Below are 19,973 nucleotides of genomic sequence, written 5' to 3' on the forward strand. Positions count from 1 at the left end.
GAACGAGACGATAAGAGGTAGACTGTAAGTACGCGTAGGTATACCTACTACTTGGCATCGTCGAAAGGGACGAAAAGTTTCGAGTTCGCGCGAACGATCGAGGATCAATCATCGGGATCGATCGACGGAAGAAAATTAATTCACCGCGAAGTCCGTGGCAGATCGTTAATAAATGGCGAACAAGGGTGGCAAGGCTCGTGCGAGATGAGCTCGGAGAAAAGTCGTATAACACAGTGTATGTAGATAGGATGTTACATGGGTATATAAGTATGCGTGCATGCATGAATCCGTTCGGAGGGAGAGAAATGCGAAGATAAGTGCGTGGAATCGGACGAGTCCAGCTTCCCATCTACTCGAAGCTGCTCGGAATTACGAGTCGTGCTTTTGCGTGAAATCCGAGATGAAACGTACAGGAAGGTTATTCTCGGAGAATCGACATCGTCGCTCGGTCGACGATAAATTGAGTACATTCGCACGGCAAAACTATTGCGAATTGGTTTTGTCGTCCCTTTATATTCACTTTGCTACTTTAATTTCTCTTATACGAAGATACTACGATACACGCGTTAAAGTCTCCGTGTCGTTAGATCGAACGACTGTTTTATTATATATATTCATGGGTGATCAATCAATTCCCTTTTTTTGTATATACGTATTTTTTTTTATTTACTTATTCCGTAAAATTAAAAATTACATAAACGAACGAAACATCTACGATATCGGACGACTGAAACATCTCTAGAAGAAAATTGACGAAAATAAAAGTCGATTCGTCGTTAATTTTATAAGATAAATTCTTGAAATTTTCATTATCTTAGTAGTCTAGAGACACTACGAAGAACATGATAAAGGATGAAAGATGTCGCGTTCGAGAGCAAAAGTGTCTTTCAAAGGGAGGTGAAGGATGACGGGAGAATTGGAAGGAAAGGGTAGGAAGAATGAACCGTCGCCAAAAGAGAAGCGAGTCGAAGGAAAGTGTGCCGTGTCTGTCCTAGACCAAGCATATTGCCTTTTCTTATCCAGAGGGGGGCATCGTTCTTCGGGTAGCAAGGCGAAGAGGTTCGCGAGGAGAGCCCGTTGGGCTAGCACAGGTGGGGGCAGCGACATAAGTACGAGACAGCCTTAAGAAAAGCCTTCATTCTGATAGCAGATCGCGATCCACGGGAGTCGGTGAACTCGCGCGTTACTCCTTACACTTTGGGTATCAGACGGGAACAAGGGGGTCTCCTTTCGATAGTTTAAATTTTCCGCTGAACTTGCACCTTCATTTAATAACTGTGCTTTAAATAAAGTTATGATACGTTCCGAATAATTTTCTCGACGAAAGTTCTAACATTTTTTTTTTTTACGAAAAAAGAAGAAGAAGAGGAAGTGATCATTCAAGGCAAGGACCAAAAAAAAAAGAAACTCCTCAAGGACGACGTCGAGAGTTCGAGTGTAAGTGCGAACAAACTTAAGACGTTGTATATATTATATACATATGTAAAAATTATATATATACATATACATATATATATATATATGTGTGTGTGTAATTGCCCGAGACGTTGTACACGGTGTATTGAGAACGCGTTCACGGCTTTAACAACGAAGGTTTACGTAAGCGCAAGGCCGAAGATCGTTTCCTCTTGGAAATCTAATGGCGATTGCCAGACGGCTTTGACGTTTGTGGAAAGAGTAAATCGTGCGGTGCATCGTCGTCTTCACAGTCCTCGTCGTCATCGTCTTCGTCGCTTTCGAATGCTACGAGTTTCTTCGGCTACGAAAGCGACGAAGCGAAAACAAATTTGCCGAGACGCCTCCGTTTTACTACCACCAAAAGAGTAATTAATGAGAATTCTTTTCTTGTTCAAGATATTTAAGCGTATATACATGCTGTATATACGTGCTATCTTCCATCATAAACCAAAATTTTTTATGTTTTTCTCGAATATAAATGTAAATTCGTATGGGAAAATTCTATTAATTTCGTTTTTTTTTTTTTTTTTATTATTATCGGATAACCTTGAACCAAATCATGAATACATATAAATCATGGATATGATTCATACTATCTATCAAGATCATTTTCAATCCCAAGAAAAAATATCAGATGTTCGATTTTCTATGAATCATCCTGTATAAGTAGATGTATTCCTTGCAAGAAGACTTGTCTTTACGGTAATTTGACTTAATTTGAACAAAATGTCCGTGAAAATAATAACTACCGAGATCTATTATAACGATCGTAACTTTTAAAATTTTATTGAAAACGTTAAATTTGGCAAATTACCGGTTACATCTAGTATTTATATATTATTTGCGGAGATAATGCTAATAAAAGGCTTCACATTATAAACTCTTATGAGTGTCTGTTAAAAACAGATTGTTAGAAGTCTGTTCGAGTTACTGTTAGAAAATATAATAATTTAAATAATTATTTTCGGAATATATATAAAGGAATATCTATTGTCGGCGAATACAAGTACATATATATCTATGTACATACAATATATCTAATGCGATTACTATATTTTTATCCAATAATCTCACAAATATAAAAGAATGATACATTATTTTTTAATCCTCATAAAGAATCCTGAGAACGATAGAAGAAGCTCGTGAAAAGTAATGTCATCATTAAATTCCTAGGATCGAACTCTTCTTTAGAAAATTTTAATCGACACCATTCGAAACTTGAACTCTCTAAAAGCATCGAAGTCTCTAACAAGACGTTAACTATTGCTAATCGAAACTCGAAACATCCAGAAACGAGTCATTGTTCAATAACCACGACTTTCACGATGCTCGCTAAAAAGAAACGTGAAAGTTTTTTCAAAATCCAAAAAGTTCTTGTTACTATTTAAAGATACGTCGTTAACAGAGATGACTTCCGTTCTACAATCATTTTTTGATCTGATCAATGTTATTACCCTTCTCTCTCTCTCTCTCTCTCTTTAAATTGACGTTATGAGATATTTCCCTGCAATTGTGTATCTACGTACATATATTATTGATAGAAGTAAAATAGAGATATAATTTATCATTTCGTCCTTGCTATTTTATTAAAATCATTTATCTCGCCTTGACATTCTTTATATCTATTTATATTAATTTTTTGGTAAATCGTATAGGTAGTAAATATGAACAGAAAAATATCGTATCTTTTCCGGTTTAGTATATAGCTCTTTTTCAGTCGTAGTTATTGCAAGATCTGTGTATATCTAGAAAGCATCTAGATAGAAATAGAGTTATCAACGAAAAAAGAAATTATTAACAAAAAAAAAAAAAAAAGAAACGTACATTGTCGCGTTGAAGATTCCTTCGTTGCCGATAATTTCATAAGACGTTAACGACGGTTTGCTCGTCGGCAAAACGTTGCACGGTTACCCATCTTACGAGACAAGAGTGGAAGAAGCAGCTGAGAAGAACGAGGAATAAGAAAAGTAAGAAAATAAATAAGAAGAAGAAGAAGAAGAGAGATGATGAAGGGCACACATCCTTCGAGGACCTCGCTCTTTGCGCTCGTTTCCTTGCTCGCGCTGCTTCAGGAAGTGCCTCGTCGCTCTTAATCCTTGAAAAAAAAAGAAGAAAAAAAAACGAGGGAAAGAAAAAATAAATAAATCCGACGAGGAGGACGCATTAAAAGGAGCAAAAGCAAATTATAATCAGTCTTTGACAATCTCGTGGAATTCTCAATGCATAAATCGAGCTCGGTATGGAGCTCGATTTATATAAACACATACATACACGTAAAATCTTATATTTTACGCAAATGTATTATTGGGATCGTCTGTATCAATTTGAAAGAATAATTCGATCTAATTATATATATGCACTTAGTACTGCATCGACTTATTTTTATTTCTAATCTCAACATATAACCGATCAACGATTAGATCCTTTCAATTGATCTAAATGTTTTACACTTTTTTCCACGGTTAAAGTAAATTATCGTTACCATTTAAAGTTAATTTTTATTAGCAATCGTTAGCACGTTAACGCGAAGTTACCAAGTAGCAACGAAGAAATAAAGAGAGCATACGTGCTCTTGAAACCTTTTACGATCTCACGAATCAACTTCTGGTCCTGGTATAAGAGCCATGTACCGTCATACACGTCGTTCAACGTAACTTTTTATCGTCGTTCACGAGGAACAAGATTCGTCAAGAATGAGGAGAAAGAGAATAAAAAACATACAGAAACGTTACAAATTAAGTTGAACTCCCGCTCCGAGTCACGTCCTTACAAATCGTATCGCGTATTTTTGACAACTCGTCTCGAGAGACGACGAGGAAATGACGTTTTTGCGACCCTGAAACCCAGTGCTCTCTATTTAGACCGGACTACGGTTTCAAACTTGTTAAGGAATGCAGTTCGAAGTTGATGTCATAAGTGTTCCGTTTGATATTAACAAACGTCATCTTCGTAAATGCTTTTTACGTTTCTTCTATTATCGGCTAACTATTCTATTTCCTAAACTATCGACTTCACTGAATATCTAAGTTTTATCAAACGATCGTGAATACAATAATAAATAAATAATAACAATTATAAATAGATAACTCTACTTTAATTTGATTTGTCGTTGTTATTAATTTAATAACATAAAATAAAATGACACAAAAATTCATCGCTTGATATTGAACAACTTGATGCTATAAATATGATTCTTTCAAATATTTTAATTATCTGGCCTATCTCAAAACATTTAATTTCAACAATTTTGTTTAAAAAAAAAGGGAGAAATAAAGAAGAAATCATAGCTTTTGATTATTTAGACAAAATCATGTAAGAGCCTCGCCCAAGAAACACGTAACAACGAATATAATTTGTCCGTTGGCGACGTCGTTCTATTCGAGACACGCTTAGAATCCAAAGGCAAAGATTTTTCGTGGTGGACGACAAAGCACTGTTAGCACCGAGTTCTGTTAGTTGTCGTTCTTACGAGGCGTCACCTTTACGCGACGAGATGTCAGCGACCTTGTTAGTGGAACGTGTAGATTGCAGTTTAGAAAACACTATACTTAATTTTCATATATATGTATATGTGTATATAAATATAAATATATATATATATATATATATATATATATATATATGGAATGTTATTGTATATATACGATAAATATATTTTTATGAATTAACCTGGCGATTTAATTTAGAAGGTAAAACTCACGTTAGGTGTTAATTTCTGGAGAGCATTAACAGGACATTTTGAATAGGGGCCAAGTAGATACGAGTAGAATGTTGCTCTGTTACATCGAACGCTTTACAAGCACGCTAACGAACCAGTTTGTGCTAACAGAATCATGATAATAGACCAATTTGTCGTAATACGGAAAGGTGATAACGGATAGTCTAGTATGTGGATAGAAGCACGTACCGGCTTAAAGAAATCATCGACTTATCAACGATTTATCGCTACAATATCTATGAATTTGTTCTAAGCCGTCGTTATTTAATTGGACGTTATTATATTATCACGATGTTTACATCGCTAATGCGAATACTCAAAGAACATTAAAGATCTGTCGCTCGATTTGACGGATTCGATTCATTTATTCTTAAGAATGAAAAAAGAAAAGGAAAAAAGACAAAAAAGGAAACATAGGTTTGATGATCGTAAGGATCATCCGAGAAGAGAAAGAAAGAAAGATACGAGCGAGTATAAAGCATAAGGGTGGAATCCTTGGGTCTATCGGGTCGAAGGATCGCTGCGGAACGGTCCATAAATTGAAAATTACGATGGCGCGTTATCGATAAGTGTAACAGGAAAAAAATCCATTAGCCTACGGCGGTAGGATCATTAAGAAACTATAACGTCTTAGGGATCGATCTCGCCGATGTGTTCGTGCGATGCAAGAAGCTGCGAAGAGATCGAAGGGATGAGAGATCTTATCCTTGACGATAATGAAGGACGTTATCGACGTAGTCGTTATCTTCGCGAAAACTATGGAAATTTCTGAGAAGGTGATGTTGGAGCATTTATTAGGGAGTAGCTGCAGGTACTTCTACTTCTTGATCGAAACGTCAAAGGGAAGCGAAAAAGAGAAAGGGAAAGAGAGAGAGAGAGAGAGAGAGAGAGAGAACAACTTTTTTCTTTTTGTTTTTTTAAACAGACCGTCCATTTCTTCTTTTTTGACGATGATGGCGCTTATAATTTATCAACTAATTGAAATGTTGGAGATCTCTGATCGACTACCGCTTTCCTGGCCTGAGGCCAGTCGTTCATCCTTCGCAATCTCAACCTTTGTGATCTTCCACCCTACTTACTGAACGATTTTCGATCAGAACTACGATACAAAACGAGATTGATCTTGAACTCTGTACGATCAGACTGCCTTTGAATCGTAACAAGTTTTCTTCCTACATACGTTTCCAACATCTCTCTCGTAACAGTCGGCTGGACGAATTCCAGAATTCATTTTCTAATACCAAGATCGAAGAAAATAATAATTATGATATAAATCAAACGTTATTTCATAAAGTACTACAGTATAATCAACGTATCTCGATTAACATATCGGTCAATAATTGATACCTAATACCAGAGGATAGTTCTTTTTTCACGATATAATATTATTTCGCAATTCTCAGGAGCGATAATGCAGGCCGATTAAAGATCACCATTAAAGTCAGAAAAGTTTTGACCTTGCGTATTGCTCGCTGTAATCCGGTATAAAAAATCTCGTAGATCGATCTCTTAGAAAGGTAACCCGAGCCACCGATCATTGAGGAAGAAAAGGGCACTTTCGGAAAATGATTTTTGCGTCTGGTTCTCACGATAGGCCGGAATGGCTCAGGCAGTCAGATCGTACGATCTAAAGAGACGTTATCCTACGTCACACAGTTATTCCCTACGAAAAAGGATGACCATAAGTGAACCGGTGCGGGCGCTCTCGGGGAAGGCAGATATACTCATCCGTGCTCGCAGCGGTAACTCGCTGTAAGATCGTCGTTTGCTTCTAACTAGATAGACACGCAATATCGATTTGCGTTCCGCCGATCAAAATCATCGACAAGAATCAGGTAGGTACGCATGTGATCTCTTGGCTACGCTCAATCGCGGAATCCGTATCTGTGCGATGTAAAACGCTGATTCATTTACGTGTCCATCGATCATACGTACGTATGTACGCGTGATCGAGGAAGATCGGAGTAGAATGAACGAACGAACGAAAGAATGCATTGGCGTCGGCTTTACGTAAATCAAAATCCTCTTTATTATCTCCATTATCCGAATTAATATAAGAAAACGTAAGTGTTCGATTAAGAGGATTTATGAACGCTTTAATGATACAAACGTACTTAGCGTTAAAGGATTGTAAGTCAATCGTCAATCTTCTCAATTTAAATTATGATCTGCGTGTAAATAGTTCGTTCTTCTTTCTGTTTTGTTTCTTTTTGCTTTTCTTTTTTACATTCCGTATAAGAAAAATTCGATAATATGTGATAATATATATGATTCTATGTAATAGAGGTCTTATGTATTATTTATGAATTATTTGATGAATTATTTGAATCTCATGAATTTTTAAAAATAAACTATATTTACGAATCTGCTTCTACTATTATCATGGAGATCTCTAAAAGATCACTAATTTGTCAGAGCGTTAAGATAATACGAATCGTCTTCTAAGTTAGATATCCATAATGAGAATAGACACGTTATCGCGTACGTGTCTCGTACATCTTAATTCATGGTACCGCGAAAAACGACTCGATAACGAGATTGAGCGATCGAGAGAGTGAGAAACGGGCGGAGCAGAATGGTGAATGCTTGCTCGCGAGAGTGATTAATGGGATGATCTTAAAAATTGATCCTTAATGAGCCTGGTAGCAGTCAGGCTGTCACGCTCGGTTAATCGAGACACGGCAATTAGAGCGCTGTTCCAATTACCAGAGCTATTTAAACAGTTTTGAAGAGAGAAGAAGAAAGAAAAGGAAATAAATTTATTACAGAGTGGAGTGCAAAAATCTGTCACTTATGAAAAATAATAGGACAATGACAGTGATTAGTAATGTAATTACGAAGATTAATTAAGAATAAAAACGAAACTATTTGAAAATGAGAAAGATAGATAGAAAGAGAGAGAGAGAGAGAGAGAGAGAGAGGGAGAGAGAAAGAGAAGGATTGATTTAAGAGAATTTCAAAGATCGATCAAGAAAGAAGAATCTCGTAGAAAGGTCGTGATCTTTCGAAACGATTTAAAAGATCCTGTCTCGATGGCGACGGTCGCGATCTTCGTCGTCGGCCGTTCTCTAGTTTGCTATTCCATGAACGTTCAGAGACGTGAACGTTATTCGAGCACTGGCAGAAACGGGCCTGGGAACGTTCAAGAATTTGTTGGTCTAACTAGCCAATCGACACCTCTCTGTGTGCCGTTGTATCGTAAAGTCTGCAAACGATATAATAATAACCAGACTTTATCTTCGGACGATTCTTGGCTACCTTCGATTTGTATTCCCCTTCTTGAGAAAAAAAGAAATTGAGAGAGAGAGAGAGAGAGAGAGAGAGAGAGAGAGAGAGAGAGAGAGAGAGAGAGAGAAGCAGCAGACAAGCAGAGAGAAAAATAAAGAATCTTTTAACGGGTGTTTTGACGAGTTCATTTTCAAAGCCAAAGGTTAAACAGAAAAAGATAATATCGAATGTTAAAAGTCCGTGTTAACTTACATGCATTTGCCGGCAAAACCGATTAGAAAGTTTATTAACTCGAGCATTCCGATTGCACGGCTTTTGATGTAATTTAATCTTTAGCGTTAGCACTTTAGATAGTACGTGGAATGTCTGCCTTCACCCGGCCTCCTTTCCACTCTCTAACTTTGTCTCTAAACGTGAAATTATCTCTACAATGAACGTGTTATCGCGTACCTTAATCTTCTAACCCACAAAGAATGTCCGTTAGTCTATTAAAAAAAGAAAAAAAGAAAAAAAAGAAAGGGAAAAGAAATCGAATTAAATTTTTTCTTTTAATTATGAATCACATATATCGTTAAGTAATCAAACATCTGAGAAAGATTTTTGATAAAAAGAAATTCAAAGCGTTTTGTCCTTTCTCTTTCTTTCTCTTTCTTTCTAGCTATTTCTCTTCACCGATTTTCCTTCGTCGCCGGTTTCCCGTTTGCGATTCTAACGAAAAGGCTCATTTCCATTTGCGGAATCGATCGTCCGTGAGTTGCCTTGAAATGAACAGCCGGGTGGTGAACGATTTTCACACGCATCTGGCTTAACAACGCGTTCGACCGGTTTAGGATTTCACTTCCTAGTGATTTCGAATACAAATAGCAGCACCCCCGAGACAAACGGTCCTGCCGTGTCACGGAAAGCACGATCATTGCAAATGCGAATAATATGAACTGTGGATTTCAGATATCTCACATTTCGACTTACTAACGAGAATTCAATTTTCGATAGACGTATCTCTTTTATTATCGTCCCACGTTCCGTTTCCTGGTGTTGCACTTTGTTCATACCGATAATATATTAAACATCGGCTCTTCTACGTACAGTCTTGTTCGTCGATATTCCCGTATAAGCGTAAAAGTTGCTTATCGGAAAAAATTTTTATTAATATTATCAAATCTCGATAACTAGGATAAAATAACTGCATACGTGAACATTTCGTTATCAATATTTTATTTTCTGTTTTACTTCCTGACCAAGTCGATTGAAAATTTCGAAATGAATATTTAATCGTTTTATAATTTATTATTTTATTGTTTTTTACTTTTAAGAGTTTTTTCGAATAGCATTCCTAAGTTATGATTTAAAAAATTTTTTTTTCATTCCTTCTTTTAAAGAAGAAACTTGTCTTCGATCGTTATATCTCTTTAACGGATGAACCAGACTGTACAAGACCTCTCTATGAACTTCAAACGTATGATAGACATATTCTATATTTTATCCTTTTATAGTCTCTCTCTCTCTCTCTCTCTCTCTCTTTCTCTCTCTCTCTCTCTCTTTCTCTTTCTTGGAACTTATATCGTTTGAGAATATTGATTATCGAAGTATTAAATTATAATTTACAAACGAAGAGAGAATACACTGAGACTAGCGATCGGAACTCAAATTTATGATATTCGACGTAATATCCTTTCTTTCGAAATGTAATGGGAAAGAAAGAAACAGAAAGATAAAAGGATTACGAATCCGACATAATATTTGACGAACACTTACGTATATCGATAAAGTATATATCTAATTTATTATGGAAACTTTTTCTTATCTGTGAAAACACATAAAAGCATTTTCTCGACGATGTTATCTTGTAAAATTCATGCTTGTCATGCTTACATATTCCTTTTTCTCTTTCTCCTATTTCTTGTTTTCTTTCTTTATTCCAAGAAGGAGTGTCTTCTTAATTCGACATCATTGCCTCGAAAAGAAACGTATAGTATACGCAAGAAGAAAATATTTCACGGTTCAAGAAATCGATAGGTAGTGGTAGTAACATCTGGAAAACGAGCAGCGAAGTCTTACGAGAATCCAGAACGAAGTTACTTACATAGTTACATACTCTTGGATGATCATTGAAAAGAAAAAATGCGAAGAGAATGAGATACGAAATATACGTGCTAACCACAAACCGGTCGTCGTGTTGACGCTCTGACCTTTTCATAATTTCTTCGGAGCAAAGAATACGAAGAACGTGCGAACGAAATTATTATAACTCGATTAACCTATTTGTCGAACGTTAACGCAAATAATTTAATTTAATAGTAAATCATGAAATTCCAGCTAGATTTTATCTACTCTCTCGTGTAATCGAGACATTCTAAGAATCCAACGATGTTCGGTAAGAATAAAAATACGTGCGAAGTGTACATAAAACCGATGCTTCTTTCGATGTCCGATGCGATCTGATTCACGAATTTCTGGTGAAAGTTTGCCCGCATTTTTAAAAAGTCAGTAGCTCACGTAGTCTTGTAAATGTGCGATCAAAAGAGAGAAAAGGAGATGAATTTTTAAAAAGTGGGTAATGATTTAATCGAATGAATGAGAAATCTGTGTTATACTTCGTCAATTAAAATAATTTACAAGAAACTTCACTTTAAAAGAGAATGATATACAACTTTTCCTGATTATTTTAAAATCAATAGAAGAGTAAAATCGCGTATTGTTCGAGTAATCTAAGAAAACGGTATAACTGTTCCGGTAGTTTGTTCAATCAGAATACATTGTGTACTTGTGTACTCTGTTTCCTGTTGGAAATGTAGAATTATGATTTTAACTTATGCCAAGCTTCTATATCATTTTCTCTTTATTATACGTTTATGTGATGGTTAATGAATTTCATAGACCATCATGCATGGACTTTTCTTTTTCTCTTTCTCATACATACATATTTTGTTAACGTTCTTTGAAACTCTATATACTTTCTTTGACGCTTCATTAACTCGTACATTCTTTACGCCTATATCTTTATATTTTCTATGTGGTATGAAATTAAAACGAGTCATGTCAATTACTTGGTCCGATTACTTGACACTATTTGAAAGAAGAAACAAAAAAGGAAAAAAGAAAAGAAAAAGAAAAAACATGAAATTAATTTATAATAAAGATTACTGTAAAGGAAAAAAAAAAGGAAAAAAAAGAAAAGGATAACGTAATATACGAACGTATTTTAAAGACCTAAGTCATTACCGAATCAAATCGCAATTCGATTTCTCACGTCGAAATTAAATCTCGTCTGGTCATTGACCTACGATCGCCTAACTAATAAAACCAATCTCTATTGTTTCACGCTAACATTATCGCTTTCCATGTAATCAAAGTTAATCGGCTTGTTAAATCTATTATTTTTTTCGATACTTAATCTGATTCTAAAACACGTGTATAGAACAAGATAGAATCGAATATAAAAGAAATTACTGATTCCTTCGATAATATCCAGATCGATACGAAAGATTGCAGGGAATAACTATTAATGAAATTTGTTGGACGTAAAAGACGTCGTAGTCATCGTTCGTACATTGACCTTGAGATTTGGAGAACTCGGGAAACGTGATTAGTCTGAACAATGGCAACTCGTCGTTCCGGTAAATAAGCGATTCCAATTACATAATCGACACATTCCTTTGACATCCGCCCACCTTGTATTCTCTCTCTCTCTCTCTCTTTCTCTCTCTCTCTCTCTCTATATATATATATATATATCTGTCTCTATATCTCTCTTTACCTCTATATCTCTATCTCTTTCTTGTCTCTTCCTCTCTATTTCTTCTTCTTTGTCTAACTCTTTTTCTCTCTCTCTCTCTCTCTCTCTCTTTGAATTAAAACTTACACATTTTCGTTTCCATTGTCAACCGATTTCGTTCCACGTGCGAATTTCTTTGAGAAATAGTTAGCAAAAAATTTCAGTCAGCTTCCAATTGTCCTCGAAAATAAAATTTATTGATAGAAGAGAGAGAACGTCACAAACTTTGATTCTTTTTTCGTATCGTTTACGAAGTTAGCTAATATCGTTTCGCTCCTCGAAAAAAAAGTATACTAAGATCCAGAAAGATTCTTTAGAAAGAAGAAGCAAGCGAACAAAAAATCACTTCGATTCAACAATCATGCTCGATTGATGTCACGTGGAGTTTATTATCGAATCCTATCAATTTATTCTTTCTGTAAGACGTTTGTGTAGTATTAATTATAAATTAATGAAACAAGTGATATAACTTTTTAAAAAAATTCATGCAATAAATTTCTTGATGGAGTGTCCATAATAATTGAAAATACAAAGTTGAATGATTTGCGTTCAATATTAATATACGTAAATACAAATTTTGCTATTATATTTATAATGCTCATAAATTTGCAAAATCTTTGAAAGATATGAAAATAATTAAAAAATCGGCTATAAATTTGTTGATTTTATCATTAGATACATATAACGAGTGTTTCATTTTTAAAATATATGACCAAATATCTCTGATTTTATTGATTTTTAAACAAGTGTTTTAAATAAAAATCGCTACGTTTTAAGTGAAAAATGTAACATTTTAAATGAGGGCTATTGTCAAGATACGAATATCATAATAATTTTTTTTGATGGAAATCGATATTTTAAACCTGACAAAAATTATAGTGAAAATCAATACGAGTCCGATAAACATTGACACTATATTTTTTATATTTTTTCGCACGATATATCTAAGAGGGAAACTTCTTACTAACTATAAAGCATAACGATGATAAATCAAACAAACTTAAGAAGGGGTCGATGGCAACCGTTAATCTCGTTGATTTGTTCTTATTTTTCTTTGATCATGTAGACGACTACTGTATGAAGTATTATGAACCATTCTTCATTGTTCTTCTATTCTTTTCCTCCTTTTTTCTTCGTTCTTCACGCTATATTCTGACAGGAACTTATAATACAGGTTATGCGAGTATTTACGGTTTTACCGTAGAGAAATCAGTAGCGTAAAATTGGATGGTTAGGAAGGCTCGAGTAAGTAAAGAGAAAAATGGCGTTCTGAAATCTGAGCACGCTCGGTATAATGAATAAGTCCGTAATCGACATCTTAAATTCGAGAGGAAGATTCTTCCTAGTGGAAGACGACAATGAAAAAAATATATTTGGATAATATTTCGCAGCTTTCGTGTGTATGTTAGTACCTCAAATGATCTTTAAAACCAGAAACAGAAACGTCGAATCGTTTCCTTTTCGATGTACGAAGTAAGCATTCAAGATAAGCGAGATTTCCAAGTTTGTTTCGTTTCGTTTCGCGTAATGAGGCCCGAGTCACGTACGCATGTGGAAGGCCCCGACGTCGTGTCTTCTCTGCTTCTGTACACTTTTCACCGGTCCGACGCATACAAGTATCCCACATTCTACCGTATAGCCAGGCACAAAGATATTCCGATACTTTTTCATGCTGAATAATTTTTTTTTCCCAAAATAAACAAAGAACTTACAAATTTTCAATGAGCATAAAGAAATTATTATGCCAAATACGAAATACGTAAAGAATTTGAATGAATGTGCTCTTTACATAAAAAATTCAGAATAATTCCAATTCGAACTATTTTGACTAATTTAAAAAAAGTTATAGGATTTTAGAAAGTGTCAGAATATACCTGTGATCATATATATATACATCTTTCACATTACCTTACATCACTGTTCGAAAGAAAAAAGAAAAAAAAAACAAACAAAGGAGAAAGTAAAATACTATCACGTTTTAATCCGAAATATATCAATGATGGAACCGTTCGATTTACTTCCTGTATTCTCCGTTCCATAAATCCTTGAAATCATTGAAGAGTAAATATACAAGAAAATGGAAATCAAAGGAACGAATATCCGTAGAAAGTTCGTTCAAACGTAGCGAACCGTATGAGATATTAATCTTGTGTGGTATGACAGATTGCTCACGACACGATGCAACGAAACGAGAAGAGATCGTTAAAAGGTAGCTCGTCGTTTAACATCGAACCATTGGGAAAGAAAACGCGATGCATAAATCGAAAAGGAACGATTGATCAATCGATCGATCGATTGCAAGCAATTCGTTTAATTACCACTGACATAGAGAGTGTCGTTCGAATAACAAGATTTAATTGAACGACGTCAGAACGAATAATTAATTTCATCAGCGATATATGTATGCCGAATTTCGTGGGAATAACCAGTTATATATATATAAAATATTTAATATTTATATACGTCATTATACACGAACCGTTATTGAAGATGATCTTCGATTGACCAAAACAGGTTAATAGGAAATGGGATTGCTGTTACTCATGTCGATAATGAATTCGGTTGAAAACCATCGAATTCGTCTGACTTCAAAATCTTATTTCTTTAGCTTTAGTTCGAATGAATACACCTACTGTTTCATTTCTTCGATCAAACGATAATACAGGTGCACGCGTCAATGCCGTTACTTCCTTTCGGCAAATCAATGGGATCTGACATTATTAAAATGTAAGTACTTAATCAGATGCATGCATAAGAACGAAGAGAAAGAGCGATAAATTATAAGAAAAACAGGAAAACTAATAGCACGTAATAAGAGAAATAAAAAGGGAATTGAAAATGAAGAAAATATACAACAAACAAAAATGTAACAAAAAATGTATGATGAAGATGAATTACCTTAAATCGATGCGATGATTGTCTAAATGTAGTGAAAAAAAAAAAGATAGATATAAATAATTCGAGAAAAAAAGAGGAAGAGAGAAAGAAAGATAGAGAAAGAAGACACGATAGGTACATTTTGTAATTTGGCTTATCGATATTGGAGATCAAAGAACGTATATACCTTTACGTCGTATGGTCCAGCTCATCGAATAAGATGAAGAATCTCTTTGTGAACAACGCTTGGCCACTGGACCTTTGATGGACGCCGGCTTCGAGATATTCGCGTTTCTTTTTCCTCGATCGAGATGGATCAGAAAAAGAAGAGTGTCGACTTCGGACGTACCTATGACGAGCGTACCGATAAATTTCCTGTGCTTGATGACTCGTCAATAACGTGTCTAATATCTAACGTAGAATATTTTGAAAAACACTCGCGTCATATGATTTCCTGCAATTTAAAGCAGATCGAACGAGTTTCTTATTATCAGATATATTTCATAGAAACTAGTACGTTTTTATGGTTGATGACTAACAATAAGTTCGTTAACTATATATAATAATAACACAAGAAAAAAAAAATAAAAAAGCGAAATTTGTTTTCTTCTAGTTCTTCGAATAAAACGACTTGGTATTTTTAACGATCATACAAATTTTTTAGGAACGATTTCAATAAAATCTTTGAGAAAGAACACACGTGAGTTTTATAGAAAGAAAGTTATCGTGATACTGATTGCAATAATACGATTGTCTAATATATGTTAATCTGACAAGAATTAATCAGATACGAGAATTTATCGGTAAATTTGTTATATCTGCCGAGACATAGTCTCTTTTGTTGGTAATATAGATTTCTATATATTCTAAAGTGGATAATGTAGAACTCTATAATTATTTTATATAAATAAGGAATGTTAATAATTTGAATGTTAATATTTGATAATGTTTAATAACGTTACGTTATGCACTTTACAATAACTTATTATTATTATTTATTAAATGATGATGCTATCCGTATATCCACTTTTTGCTTGGATACTAAATTTACTGATAGATGGCAATAGTAACTCTTTTAATCTACCTCGAACACGTTTTTAATAATTTAAACATCATAAAAGTATCATTATATAATTTAAACAAGAATACACTAAACTATTCTTTATAAATAATACAATGAAACAAAACTTTAACAGGCTATCATTAAATACGATGACGTTTACCTATAAAAAGGCTAATCACTTGATGAAATAGAAAGAAACAAAGGAAAATAGAAAAGAAAATATTTAGATAAAACTATGGAATGTATTGACATGATATTTTTATAGATAAAAAATATATAATTGACGGTTAAACGAAAGCTTTTTAAGTACCATCATGAGCTCTAATGAGATACAATCTAATTTAAGAGATAATTCGTGTCATGGAATAATAACAATACTAGAATACTACTTATTGCTATGCAAACGACAAAATCGTTGGCTGTCGGCCATTTATGCGCTCGAAATGGCGACGTTATTAGTACTCTCGATAAACGTCTACTGCAAGTTTCGCCGCGAGGTATCATCGAACACAACCTTCTTAACGTCGATCAATGAAAAACCGAACGATCGTTTACTGTAAACGACCGGAAGTCGATGACTCGAAGATCTGCGAATGAGTAGTCGTCATTGCCACCTTATTCAGTTCTATCATCTTGACTATACTTAACTAGTTTATGTTTTTTTTTTGACAAATAATATATACTTATATTATACGAGTAATTTATGAAAAAAGTGACTTGATATCCTTCAAAATTTTGTTTAAAGAATATCTTCATTTTTCACTCTTCCTCGACCTTCGGCAAGGTCCACACCATTTCTACGAAATGGTGTAAGACTCGTCACACGGAATGCGTGACTCGACGATTTTATAACTTGCTTTCAATTACCGTTTCTCGTTGCTCTTGTTCTCCCCTCTATCTTTCTTTCTTTCTTTCTCGTACCAAGATGCTACATGACAAAGAAGAAAACACGAGTGGGCAAAAGGTACTTGCGAAGGGCTCCCTAAGTGCCACGTTTGACTTTGTCTCCGATCCTTTTTTCTCTACCCACAAAAACTGACTAACGGACGTGATTTATTCTACGTTGAACACGCTCAGTACTGGTTGAACGGAAGAAAGACAGAAAGAGATAGAGCGAAAGTGGTCTAACATTAATCGCGAGTCTCGAAGGTCAATGAATCCTTAAAAAGTGTCGATGATATCTTCTCTCTCTCATTCTAAACATATGTTAGGTGTAACGAAGCAAAATAAATTTGTCTTTAATTAAGAAAAAAAAGAAGAATGTTTTTCTTTCGATAAAGCAACTCGAGGACGTTAACCGAGTCGAAAGTAATCGAAATCCCTGTAATATCCGATTCAATGAGTGATCGTTTTGCTCCGTTTGATTCATAGATTATTAGTTTTGTAATAAATAACATATGCGACTTGATCGGCTTTCCTTCATGGTTCAAGTTTCGTACCAACGTTCGTTGACTTTTTCCAGATACGATGATGACGACGCTAGTCTTCCTGGTTCCCATATTGATTGGGGTAACGACGGGTTCACTTCAGCAATTACCTGGAAATCAATTGTCTAAGCAAAACGAAGAGGCAGTTCCTCTTTTCTCGGGAACTCTGACGGCCGACAATAATGATAATGACGACGATAATGATAGAAGTGAAAAAAAACCAAAGAAATATTTCGGAAAGGATGTAATGAAGGACAGTGATAGCTCTCTTTCGTCATTGTTAAATCAATATCATAGAAACGAAGGAAAAACAGAAGAAAGCGAGGAAGAAGTTGCGGATAAACTTTCGAAAAAAGATAGAAAGCAGAAGGCCATTTTCTTGAACTATCCATTAATATCACGGATACAACAGACTTATTCAAACTCGCCTGCTTACGACATCGGTTACAACGACATTTACGATCCTAATATCGAAGGAAGAGCACCCACTAATATAGGTGGAAAATATCAAGAGAGTAATATCTTTTACATCAGACTACCACCGACTCCCTATATGTACGTACCAGGTTTAGGATACATCTCTCAACCACCAACCTACTCTACTGCCAACCTGAGACCGCATATCCCTCAGTCGAGACCACCCAAACCTCAACTTCCAACTTATCAGAGACCGAATCCTTTCATCAAGTTGCCGATAGACTTCGTGAGCAACGGTAAACCAACTTCCGTCTACCAATGGCAAAAGAAGAAACCTGTGACCAACGTCAAACTACCAACCGACAGTCCAATCACCAATCTCGACGATCTCAAACCCGGTTTTGTGAATAACGGCAAGCCAACGACGATCTATCAGTGGCACACGAATCTAAAACCTGGCAAAAGGCCTAACGACTACGTCAATAGTCTCGACAAGGGACCTTATCTATTCAATGGAAAACCAACCAGTTTGTATCTTCTTAAGTCGGATGGTACCAGTTCCGATCGTCGGCCAATTCGATATTCTGATTTCGAGAATAATAATTCGTATTAATTAAAATAATGCAAATACGATGTCAATCGCCAAACCTACCGGAGAAACGAAAAAAATGGATGCTCGTTAATATTATTATTATTATTATTATTATTATTATTATTATTATTATTATTATTATTATTATTATACGCGAACGGTGAAAATCTGCTACTAATTTTACAGCTTGAAGCGCGACTCGTAACGCGTCGTAGTAATTTATCGACCAACCCCACTTCTATTGAGAAGGGAGGAGGCTCGTTCAGTGATTTATGTCTCGTCGATGACCTTGTAAAGGTGCTAGCCATTACTCCGCTTTCAAATGGACTACGCGGTTCGGTGTGTACAGTAAACGAGGTGCCAGTAGAGAGTAACGGTAATGTAATTAAAGCAGTCCTTTTAAAGGCGGCTTATTATGTAGTTTTATGTACGAACGATCAATTAATGAGTTCTCACGTGACTTCGTTCACGTCCGCTCTTTTTCCTTCACTTTTCTTTCTTTGTCTTCTTAATAATCCTAAGCCGTTTTCTAAGATGTTTTCACTGACGATGAACACAGCTGACAATGAATGAACGATTTGTATACGAGAAATAACACCATTATCTATTTCTAATGGATCAATGTTGTATGATTGTAATCATATGTTGTATGAATGTAAGTAATAATAAGTATGTATTTTGTTGTACGAACTACGATCGCAAACTACTGCAACGTTGGTAGTCAAAATGTGTAGCTTTTTAAAAACTTTTAAGACTACTAAATTATAATTTTATGATATGGTAATTAATTTAAGAGATTGACCAAGTGATCTTAAAGTGAACGACTATTTTATATATGTAAGTTGTAGGTACGACGCGAAGTTATTTATCAACGATCATGCTATTCTTCTCTAATCTTTCTATCTGGTACACATATACGTAAATATATATTTTTGTCGTCTCGTGATCATGTAGAATATTAAGAGGGACGACGTTGTTGTAGCCATTTTTGTACGTCTTACCACTTGTTGTATCTGTTGCTGTAAATAAAGAGAACAGAAGAAAAAAAGAAAAAGAAAAAAGGAAAAGAAATATATTCATAGTGTAAAAAAAAATGGTGTCTCTTCGTTTTCCCTGAAATTCCATTTGACCCTCTCTTCTCTCCTTGCTTACTCGTTAGCAAGTTCTAAAAAAAAGGAAGAAGACAGAAAAATAAACAATCTTGCAGCACATGTTTCATCCACTCTCCCTGAACGCAGCGCAAATATTAACCTGGGACTAGGGTCCCCAGGATACGGCCAGTTTGCTCAGCATTCCACATACCTCGTAGACCAGATTACACGGTTAAGAAGATTCAGTGCTAAGATTAGTCTTGTATTGTCTTAAAATAAGAGAATCGTTTGATTCTGTTTCTTATCTTTCTCTCTTTTTTTTTTTTT

The 19,973-nt window shown here is 35.1% G+C and overlaps 1 protein-coding gene across 1 annotated transcript; it reads left to right on the plus strand.

Moving 5' to 3' along the window:
• The first annotated feature begins 1,157 nt into the window (after positions 1–1,157).
• On the plus strand, positions 1,158–19,631 carry LOC122631342. The gene is made up of 2 exons (XM_043816933.1): positions 1,158–1,437; positions 17,582–19,631. Exon 2 carries the CDS (start codon positions 17,587–17,589, stop codon positions 18,574–18,576), a length of 990 nt encoding a protein of 329 aa, XP_043672868.1. The 5' UTR covers positions 1,158–1,437; positions 17,582–17,586; the 3' UTR covers positions 18,577–19,631.
• The last annotated feature ends 342 nt before the right edge of the window (positions 19,632–19,973 follow it).

The sequence above is a fragment of the Vespula pensylvanica genome, chromosome 8 (genome assembly GCF_014466175.1).
Source record: "Vespula pensylvanica isolate Volc-1 chromosome 8, ASM1446617v1, whole genome shotgun sequence".
NCBI classification, from domain to species: domain Eukaryota; kingdom Metazoa; phylum Arthropoda; class Insecta; order Hymenoptera; family Vespidae; genus Vespula; species Vespula pensylvanica.